General features: G+C 44.9%; 1 protein-coding gene across 1 annotated transcript in view; it reads right to left on the bottom strand.

The window, feature by feature from the left end:
- Positions 1 to 2,329: 2,329 nt before the first annotated feature.
- The window catches only part of LOC149976661 (histone-lysine N-methyltransferase PRDM16-like), a 193,676-nt gene continuing 184,304 nt past the window's right edge, over positions 2,330 to 11,701 (bottom strand). Inside the window, exon 3 of the mRNA XM_090202613.1 lies at positions 2,330 to 4,951. Within this exon, the coding sequence (XP_090058739.1) occupies positions 4,775 to 4,951 (177 nt within the window). The 3' untranslated portion in view covers positions 2,330 to 4,774. The remainder of the gene's footprint in view (positions 4,952 to 11,701) is intronic.

The raw sequence follows: 11,701 nt of genomic DNA, 5'->3' as shown, positions 1-11,701 counted from the left end.
AGTCCAACGCTCTAACCACTAGGCTACCCTGCCGCCCCATCACTGGAGACCTTCTCCCATTCCTCACTTCCCTCATCAACTCATCCCTGACTGCTGGCTGCATACCCCCTGCAGAGGTGGGTAGTAATTCGCTACAAGTAATGTGCTACATGTACTTAGGAACTAGTACTTTTCCAGTTACTCTTTGTGGCCTGTACTTGTACTCTAACTCAAGTAATTTTAGAAGGAAGTAACTTATTTTTTACTCTGTTACATTTTACAAAACCACTTAATTTACAGAGATTTATATTATTATATATTATGTCGCAGGGCTCGTCATATAGACTGGAAACTCTCCGGACTTATTACACGTGCGTGCGCAGCACACAGCCTGAGCGGAATAGGCTACCATCTGTAGGGTATCAGGAGCACACAGCTCTCAACTGGTTGTCCTTGGAGCAGCTCACAAAAGAAAAATAGCGGTCAGGTAGGTAGGACAGATGTTTGAACTTATATCTACCAGTAAATGGTAAGGCAACAATGGGTATGCAAAATGCTAAGGCTTTCCAAAACAACATTCCCAATGTAATGCTTACTGCAAAGTTGACCTAATTGGCAGAACGATATCATGATGATTTGTATCAGTCTGACCAGCATTTGTTTAGCAAACTCTGCCATAGGCACATCGCTGTACATCGTAGCTTTTAAACTAGGCTACAGAAACACCGCTAGCCAAACACAACGGTCTCTTGATAGAATTAAAGGGATAGAATTAAAGGGATATTTCGGGATTTTGGCAATGAGCCTCTTTACCCATGGATACCATTTTTATGTCTCTGTGTCCAGTATGAGGGAAGTTAGAGGTAGTTTCACGAGCCAATGCTAACTAGCATTAGCACAATGACTGAAGGTCTATGGGGATTTAGCACTGTTAGTATTGGCTTGAAGTATCCCTATAAAGGGCAAATACACACTAATGAAATGTCATACATAGCTTTTCAAGATTTTCTGTCAAAATAGCTTACTGAGAGTTTAGATCTGAGGTTTGCCAACAAGTGGTGCTGGCAGGCTTAAATAATATAGTAATGTTAAATCAATTGCATTAAGTTAATGTTATTTTTGTTAGCTGTCATGAACTCAGCAAAAAAAGAAATATCCTCTCACTGTCAACTGTGTTTATTTTCAGCAAACTTAACATGTGTAAATATTTGTTTGAACATAAGATTCAACAACTGAGATATAAACTGAACAAGTGCACAGAAACGTGACTAACATAAATGGAATAATATGTCCATGAACAATGGGGGGGTCAAAATCAAAAGTAACAGTCAGTATCTGGTGTGGCCACCAGCTGCATTACGTACTGCAGTGCATCTCCTCCTCATGGGCTGCACCAGATGTGTCAGTTCTTGCTGTGAGATGTTACTCCACTCTTCCACCAAGGCACCTGCAAGTTCCCGGACATTTCTGGGGGGAATGGCCCTAGCACTCACCCTCAGATCCAACAGGTCCCAGACATGCTCAATGGGATTGAGATCGGGGCTCTTCGCTGGCCATGGCAGAACACTGACATTCCTGTCTTGCAGGAAATCACACACAGAACGAGCAGTAAGGCTGGTGGCATTGTCATGCTGGAGGGTCATTTCAGGACAAGCCTGCAGGAAGGGTACCACATGAGGGAGGATATCTTCCCTGTAACGCACAGCGTTGAGATTGCCTGCTATGCAAACAAGCTCAGTCCGATGATGCTGGGACACACCACCCCAGACCATGACCGACCCTCCACCTCCAAATCGATACCGCTCCATAGTACAGGCTTTGTTGTAATGCTCATACTTTCGACGATAAACGCGAAATCAACCATCAACCCTGATGAGACAAAACCGCGACTCGTCACTGTCGCCGGTGATGTCTAGTGAGGACCTGCCTTACAACAGGGCTACAAGCCCTCAGTCCAGCCTCTCTCAGCCTATTGCGGACAGTCTGAGCACTGATGGAGGGATTGTGCAATCCTGGTGTAACTCAGGCAATTTTTGTTGCCATCCTGTACCTGTCCCGCAGGTACGATGTTTGGATCCTGTGCAGGTGTTGTTACACGTGGTCTGCCACTGCGAGGACGATCCGCTGTCCGTCCTGTCTCCCTGTAGCACTGTCTTAGTCGTCTCACAGTTCGGACATTGCAATTTATTGCCCTGACACATTTGCAGTCCTCATGTCTCCTTGCAGCATGCCTAAGGTACGTTCACGCAGATCAGCAGGGACCCTGGGCATCTTTCTTTTGGTGTGTTTCAGAGTCAGTAGAAAGGCCTCTTTAGTGTCCTATGTTTTCTTAACTGTGACCTTAATTGCCTTTTTTTTTTGTTTCTGAGTTTGTAAAAAATATGTAAAAATTGACCAAACAAAATGTGTAAATACAAGTAGCTTTCTGACAGGATACTTTTTTTAAATTCTTACTTAATTTGTTTCTTAAGAGTGCTACTTTTACTTGTTCATGCACGTATCCATGTTTGTGTACGTATCCATGTTTGTGTATGTGATGGTCACGAGGGTCTATACGAGGTCTCCACATTCTTGCTCCTCTGGTCGGCCCCTCGGGGCCACGGGCCTGACTTCTCTGTGGCCGTTTCTCCCTCCCTGCAACAGATAGTTAACAGCCCCTCCTGTCTTTCCGGCCTGTTTATTCTACTCTAATTTCCAGCTCCTCTTGGTCATCATTCATCAGCTGCCTGCCGTCCCTGGGGAGATGAAAAGCCCATCTCCTACCCCCGCCCCCAATCACCCCCCCCCCCCCCCCCCCCCCCCCACTCACTCGTAACCAGGGGGCATATCTGATTATGGGATATTGGCTGCCCCTGTGGTGCGGCAGCGGTGGCAGTGATTATAATATCCTTCCAGATGATCATTTAAAACAAATTTATAACAAATTATTATCAATCAGTCATCGCTGTCCAGAAGCCAGCCACAGCTGATCCTATCAACAACCTGAGATGCAGTGTCTTAGACCACTGAACCAGTGACTGTAGTGACCCCTCTAACACTGAGATGCAGTGTCTTAGACCACTGAACCAGGGTCAGTAGTGACTCCTCTAGCACTGAGATGCAGTGTCTTAGACCGCTGAACCAGGGTCTGTAGTGACGCCTCTAACACTGAGATGCAGTGCCTTAGACCGCTGAACCAGAGTCTGTAGTGACTCCTTCAGCACTGAGATGCAGTGTCTTAGACCTCTGAACCAAGGTCTGTAGTGACGCCTCTAGCACTGAGTTGCAGTATCTTAGACCGCTGAACAAGGGTCTGTAGTGACACCTCCAGCACTGAGATGCAGTGTCTTAGACCGCTGTACCAGGGTCTGTAGTGAGCCCTCTAGCACTGAGATGCAGTGTCTTAGACCGCTGAACCAGGGTCTGTAGTGAAGCCGAGTTCAAATATCACTGACAGGTGACACTCTCCAACCCAGAGAAGCCCCTAAAATTGTATTCATCCTATGTACTGGATGAGGTATAGAGAGATTTGAATGAGTCCCAAAGGGCACACTATCCCTATAGATGGGCTAGCTGACAGCGTCAGGAAAACAGTGTGCTACCGTAATAGGGCCGAAGTCCGTAAATTATTGTGATTCTGGATGGCCAGGTGGCTTACAACAATGACAAGAAACTGCCCTGTGGGGAATCGCAAGTTATTGTGATTCTGGATAGCCAGGTGGCTTGCAACAATGACAAGAAACTGCCCTGTGGGGAATCGTTGCTGATTTCAGCTAGTTTAATATTTTTATTGATACCATGTCTTGTTTTGAGGTGTTTTGACTGATTTCATGTCAATGCTAATATGTAAAAAAAATATAGCTAGCTAGCTAACCAACAACTGTAACTATGTATTTGAGAGACAACAAGTGTTCATTGTGCAACTGTATTTATGTTTTTAATTAAAATTGGAGACCAAATATCGTTTACATGTTGTTAACATTCTTAGCCAACCCTGTCAGTTTTGCAAGCATCAGTTTTGTTGCTAAACAACCAACCCATCTATATAGTGCTCTACTTTTGACCAGGGCCATATGGGCCCTGATAAATAGGGATTAGGCTGCCATTTGGGATGCATGACTGGAGTGGGTGGACCGGACCATGGCTATAGGTTTCCATTGTTCTTACACCATTAACTTTATACCCTGATAAATAGGGATTAGGCTGCCATTTGGGATGCATGACTGGAGTGGGTGGGCCGGACCATGGCTATAGGTTTCCATTGTTCGTACACCATTAACTTTATACCCTGATAAATAGGGATTAGGCTGCCATTTGGGATGCATGACGGGAGTGGGTGGACCGGACCATGGCTATAGGTTTCCATGGATTTTTCTAACGTGTCCCTCCCTCTCTTCTTTCTTTCTCTCTCCAGCCATCGTTCTTTCACCATTATCTTTATACTTGAACTCTCTCCCTTTTCCGCCGTGACCCGGCAACACTGTCCGTAAAAGCCAACGGCCCGCCTCTCAATAAATGTATCACCTCATAAAGATGTGGCCGCTGGTGTCGTGGTCAACAGGACGTATCGACAACACAAAGACCAATGATGGAGAATCTCTCTCCCTCTCCCTCGCTCTCACACAAACACACATACACACTCACACTCCGCACAGCATCATTCAGAGTCACAGCACAACAATCCACTGGTCATGTTATAGGAAGCTGGGCAGCCTGTATTCCCAATGAATGGGAATGGGAATATATCTGTAACTATAATATGTGGTTTGACACAGAGTTCACATCTGAAACGATGGAGGTATGTGGCATCAAAGTGTCAGTGTGTGGCTGTGTACAATGACGATATACAGTAGGGTGACATCAGGTGTGACAGCGTATGTTGACACTGTCCGCACCTGTGACCAAACAAAAAGCAGCAATACATCTCTACAGGTCTTACCTTTTTGAAGCAGCTCTCCGGAGAGGACGCCACCTCGTGGTCATTCAGCATCTGCTGTGAAGACAACAAACAAAACATGTTACCATTCAACTCCAACAGAAGTAACAGCCTCCTCATTCCTAGGACACAGCGCTCTGAACAACATCTGACCAAATGCTACTACAATCTCTTCCATTAGTCATGGCCATAGCGACCTAATGGGCAGGGGACCCCATATACCATTGACCTACGATAAGACCAAGGACTCAAGTTACGGAGCAACCTCCACCCCATCCCTCAGGCCCATATTAAAACCTCTTAGATGTAAGGTCCCCTGTTTTGGGGACCTGTGTGGTTCTGGTACCGGTTCCGACTGACATTTTAGCTTATAAATCTATCTGTAGACAACGTTGATCAAAATGCCTGTGTGACGCATGATGTAAAATGTGAAACCGCTTAAAGCTGGGATGTCCCTCTTCCTAGCTGAAACCTATATCGCAGCCACTGACAAAGCACATGCCTGCAATCGTTACATCGTAGCTCAGACGGGAGCACATTTAGCACATCTATTTATAGCCATTCATCTAAAACAATGAATAGATTTTAAACAAAAAACACTGTTTGTCATAGACCGACAGTATTAATATGAGATGAAAGGTGAGTTCCCAACGAGGAAGCCAAGCTAGAGCTCCACGAGACATTCACAACTATACAGGCAGACATTTTTTTAATTTTTTTATTTTTTTTACCCCTCTTTCATGGTATCCAATTGTTTGAGTAGCTACTATCTTGTCTCATCGCTACAACTCCTGTACGGGCTTGGGAGAGACGAAGCCGCACTGCTTCTTAACACAGCGCGCATCCACGCGCACGCCAGCTGTGTTTCCCCCGCCACCCAACCCCACCGACTGTATGCTCCCCCACATCCCCCTAACAGAAGGGTGTGTTGTGTGGGGTTGCACGGCGGTTACGCGCCCATATATTGCACTTGATTTCTCTTAGAATGTCCTCCTCGATGATTTGAAGGGGGAATGGGGGAGGAATATGCAACTGTATTCCCGAGCATTTATCTCATTTGGAGTCTGATCTGGAGAACTGTGATTATTTGAGTCTTTGATGAATCAGGTTGAATGGACCTTCTCAAAGAGAGATTATGGTCTGTGTGGACGGTAAAGCAGGATCGGGGTGCCATAAACAGAATCCATGGGTGATTCTTCCCGACACTAGCCAGATACCTTCTAATGGAGCGAGAGCTCGATTTCTCACACATTGGATTGTACAAAATCGTTAAGTACATCACTAACTGTAAATCTCCAAGTCTCTTATGGTTTAACAGTAATTGTTTTGTCGATGTATCATGGATCTGACACTGCCTCTTGACCATCCAGGGCTCCATTGAAAGAGACCTCACTTGGTTAAAAGCCCAATGCTATGGTTTGTATCTCAATATCAAATCATTTCTGGGTAACAATTTAGTACCTTGCAAAAGCAATTTCCCAAGCAAGAATGTTTCTACAACTGTCTGAGTGGGGAGGGGAAAATACTTCAGTGAATAGAATGCCATTTCAGATGTGCCACTTCAGTGAATAGCATGCCATTTCAGATGTGCCACTTCAGTGAATAGCATGCCATTTCAGATGTGCCACTTCAGTGAATAGCATGCCATTTCAGATTTGCCACTTCAGTGAATAGCATGCCATTTCAGATTTGCCACTTCAGTTTTATTTTTTACCTTTATTTAACTAGGCAAGTCAGTTAAGAACAAATTCTTATTTTCAATGACGGCCTAGGAACAGAGGGTTAACTGCCTGTTCAGGGGCAGAACGACAGATTTGTACCTTGTCAGCTCTGGGATTTGAACTTGCAACCTTCCGGTTACTAGTCCAACGCTCTAACCACTAGGCTACCCTGCCACCCCACTAGGCTACCCTGCCGCCCCCAGTGAATAGGATGCCATTTCAGATGTGCCACTTCAGTGAATAGGATGCCATTTCAGATGTGCCACTTCAGTGAATAGGATGCCATTTCAGATGTGCCACTTCAGTGAATAGCATGCCATTTCAGATGTGCCACTTCAGTGAATAGCATGCCATTTCAGATGTCTATATTTCAGACTCATCCATGTGTGCTGCAGACAGACAGACAGGCAGTGCTGTGCACCAGAGCTGTGGTTCCCACCATTAAGCTGTCAGTGGATCTCCCAGCACACTGAATGGAAGCAATTACAACACAGATACTTACAAGAGTACACTTACGCTACTTACATCTATAATTTAATCCTCAGCCTTGTCAAAGCCATCCCGGCGGCGCATTTAAATGACACTATTTTAAACAAGCGTGGTCTCAGAATTCTAAACTGAGCGACTACGAGGTCTTGGTATTTGGTCCGCCGCAGCCCATGTGCAACTCACAAGCCGTCTTGGCCCATCACACATGTACACCAGCATCCAATACACACTTTGTGTGTGATTATAAATGGCTGTTCCACTACTTAGGGGCACGGAGAGAGAGAGAGAGAGAGAGAATATGGATCTGGCTCGATGGCCTGTGTGTGTTTCTGTGTGTGGTGGTATTGCTGATGAGAATCGTCTTTAACATTCCGGGCCCTCCTGTTCACCTTGTGCTCCATGCTCCGACAATAGTCCTTAGAGTGATGGGCACAGATAACAGAGAGAGAGTGACAGAGTCTGAGAGAAGAGGATGGAGAAGGGAGAGAGAAGATAGAGAGGATAGATAAAGAGCAAGAGGAGAAAGAGCGGGAGAGAGAAAGAAAGGAGGAAGAGGATAGACAGAAGAGTAGGTATTTCCCCGCTATGGTAATATGTGGAGCCCAGAAATAATAGTTCACAAAGCAACAACTTCAATGATTCTGCAAGACACTTTCAAGCACTCCAACAGAGTTAGGCCTGAGTTCCCTCACTCTCCCCACCACCCTAGAGACACGCCAAACACTTATGTAGATATATCAAATGGTATAGCCTGAAACTGAAACATGCAAACAGGCAAAAGCGGTTAAACTGCTTAAATGGTTTTCAGCTTTTGGGTCAGACATACTCATTCCTTCCTCATCCTCCTCTTTCTCTGCTGGTGCTCTCAAAATTGCAAGATGACAATTTTACTAATAAAAATATGTTGTTCTCGTTTTGCATTGAACTTCGAAAACAAGCTGCCTTAAATGAATTGAAGCTGTAAATATCAAAACATCTCAGTTGAAGTTGGTTCTTCAGAGCAGTCATCAGAGTCTCCTGTGCTTTAACATATAGGGTTATAGGTGTGATGTGCTAGAGACCCAAGGCTGTCTCTCTCACTCAGCTCCTGCAGACACACACACACACACACACACACGTTTGTTTTACTATCCTTGTTCAGACCAAACAATTGATTCCCATTCATTCCCCTAACCCTTAACGTTAACCCCAACCCCAACCGCAAACCCTAAACCTAACTCCTAAACCTAAGCCTAAACCTAACCCTTAACCCAAATTGTAACCCTAAACCTAACTCCTAAACGTAACCCTAAACCTAACCCCTTAGGCCTAAAATAGCCCTTGTCCTTGTGGGGACTGGTGAACTGTCCCCCCAGAATGTTCCTTCTGTCACTATTCTTAAGAGTACTTCTGGTCCCTACATGGATAGTAAACAGGTCACCCATGATAAAAGTCTGTGTTAGATGTCCATCTGAGGACCTGGAAACCTGGAAACCGGCCACTAGGGGCAACAGTGACCGATGTTAACTTCAAGTAGGTTTCGGTTTTGATAGGGCATTGTGGCTGGATGACGGATGGGTGTGAGCATCTGCCTTTGATTACAAAGGTTGGAAGTTCAAATCCAGCAAGTAGTTGTTTTTGAGATTTTTATTTAAAGCCAATCCCAAACCTTAACCCTTACCTTAACCATTCAGAGTTAATGCCTAACCTTAAGATTTTGGAGTAAATGCCTTAAACACTTTGAAATTTGACGTTTGCAACAACTTTCATAATCTTTATGTGTTCTTGTTAAATTTAGAGTACAAATATAGTTTTCAGCACTTATATGCACAAATCATTTTTGGATTCGCTCTGGATATCATGCAAAGCCAGACGGATTACCAGGACGTGTACTCAAAGCATGACCCAAGTGGCAAGTGTCTTCACTGATATTTCCAACCTCTCCCTGACCGAGTATGTAATACCTACATGTTTCAAACAGACCACCATAGTCCCTGTGCCCAAGGAAGCGAAGGTGACCTGCCTAAATTATTACCGCCCCGTGGCACTCACGCAGGTAGCCATGAAGTGCTTTGAAAGGTTGGTCATGACTCACATCAACAGCATCCAACCCTAGACCCAACAGATCCACAGACGATGCAATCTCAATCGCACTCATCACAAACCTTTCACACCTGGACAAAAGGAACACCTATGTGAGAATGCTGTCCATTGACTACAGCTCAGCGTTCAACACAATAGTGCCTATGAAGCTCATCACTAAGCTATGTACCCTGGGATTAAACACCTCCCTCTGCAACTGGATCCTGGACTTTCTGATGGGCTGCCCCCAGGTGGCAAGGGTAGACAACAACAACAAATTGGGGCCCCTCAGGGGTGTGTACTTAGTCCCCTCCTGTACTCCCTGTTCACCCATGACTGCATGGCCAAACACGACTCCAACACCATCATTAAGTTTGCTGATGACACAACAGTGGTAGGCCTGATCACAGACAACGATGAGACAGCCTATAAGGAGGAGGTTAGAGAACTGGCGATGTGGTGCCAGGACAACAACCTCTCCCTCAACGTGAGTGAGACAAGCAGCTGATTGTGGACTACAGGAAAAGGCGGGCCGAACAGGCCCCCATTAACATCGACTGGGCTGTAGTGGAGCGAGTTGAGAGCTTCAAGTTCCTTGGTGTCACCAACAAACTATCATGGTCCAAACACACCAAGACAGTCGTGAAGAGGGCACGACAAAATCTATTCCCCCTCAGGAGACTGAAAAGATTTGGCATGGGTCCTGAGATCCTCAAAAGGTTCTACAGCTGCAACATCGAGAGCATCCTGACTGGTTGCATCACTGCCTGGTACATCAACTGCTCGGCATCTGACCGTAAGGCCCTACAGAGGGTAGTGCATACGGCCCAGTACATCACTGGGGCCAAGCTTCCTACCACCCAGGACCTATATATGAGGCGGTGTCAGAGGAAAGCCTGTAAAATTGTCAGAGACTCCAGTCACCCAAGTCATAGACAGTTTTTTTCTGGCTAGGCCACTCCAGGACCTTGAAATGCTTCTTACGAAGCCACTCCTTCGTTTGGGATCATTGTCATGCTGAAAGACCCAGCGACGTTTCATCTTCAATGCCCTTGCTGATGGAAGGAGGTTTTCACTCAAAATCTCACGATACATGGCCCCATTCATTCTTTCCTTTACACGGATCAGTCGTCCTGGTCCCATTGCAGAAAAACAGCCCCAAAGCATGATGTTTCCACCCCCATGCTTCACAGTAGGTATGGTGTTCTTTGGATGCAACTCAGCATTCTTTGTCCTCCAAACACGACGAGTTGAGTTTTTACCAGAAAGTTATATTTTGGTTTCATCTGACCATATGACATTCTCCCAATCTTCTTCTGGATCATCCAAATGCTCTCGAGCAAACTTCAGACGGGCCTGGACATGTACTGGCTTAAGCAGGGGGACACGTCTGGCACTGCAGGATTTGAGTCCCTGGCGGCGTAGTGTGTTACTGATGGTAGGCTTTGTTACTTTGGTCCCAGCTCTCTGCAGGTCATTCACTAGGTCCCCCCGTGTGGTTCTGGGATTTTTGCTCACCGTTCTTGTGATAATTTTGACCCCACGGGGTGAGATCTTGCGTGGAGCCCCAGATCGGGGAGATTATCAGTGGTCAGGTATTTCTTCCATATCCTAATAATTGCTCCCACAGTTGATTTCTTCAAACCAAGCTGCTTACCTATTGAAGATTCAGTCTTCCCAGCCTGGTGCAGGTCTACAATTTTGTTTCTGGTGTCCTTTGACAGCTCTTTGGTCTTGTCCATAGTAGAGTTTGGAGTGTGACTGTTTGAGGTTGTGGTCAGGTGTATTTTATACTGATAACAAGTTCAAACAGGTGTCATTAATACAGGTAACGAGTGGAGGACAGAGGAGCCTCTTAAAGAAGAAGTTACAGGTCTGTGAGAGCCAGAACTCTTGCTTGTTTGTACTTGACCAAATACTTATTTTCCACCATAATTTGCAAATAAATTAATAAAAAATCCTACAATGTGATTTTCTGGATTTTTTTTCTCATTTTGTCTGTCATAGTTGAAGTGTACCTATGATGAAAATTACAGGCCTATCTCATCTTTTTAAGTGGGAGAACTTGCACAATTGGTGGCTGACTAAATACTTTTTTTGCCACACTGTATGTATAGTCACCTCACCCCTATCTACATGTACAAATTACTTCAACTAACCTGTACCCCGGCATATTGACTCGGAACAGGTACCCCCTTGTATATAGCCTTGTTATTGTTATTTTGTGTTACTTTTTTAAATGTTTTACTTTAGTTTATTTGGTAAATATTTTCTTAACTCTTCTTGAACTGCACTGTTGAATAAGGGCTTAAAAGTAAGCATTTCACGGTAAGGTCTACACTTCTTGTATTCGGCGAATGTGACAAACAAAGTTTGATTTGGATTTGATTTGGCCTATTGAAACATTAGATATCCTGAGAAAGGCCTACTGTATGTGGACATCTTATTTTCTCTATATGATGACAAATAATAACACTATTTCCTGAGTACATACAATGCATATGCTCTTGACGGAGGTCCTAACAGGATCTTGATA

This window comes from Oncorhynchus mykiss, chromosome 16 (assembly GCF_057628025.1).
Source record: "Oncorhynchus mykiss isolate SJ-2025 chromosome 16, ASM5762802v1, whole genome shotgun sequence".
Lineage (NCBI taxonomy): Eukaryota > Metazoa > Chordata > Actinopteri > Salmoniformes > Salmonidae > Oncorhynchus > Oncorhynchus mykiss.
Note: the sequence above shows the minus strand (reverse complement) of the source record. Positions and strands in the feature narration are given on the sequence as shown.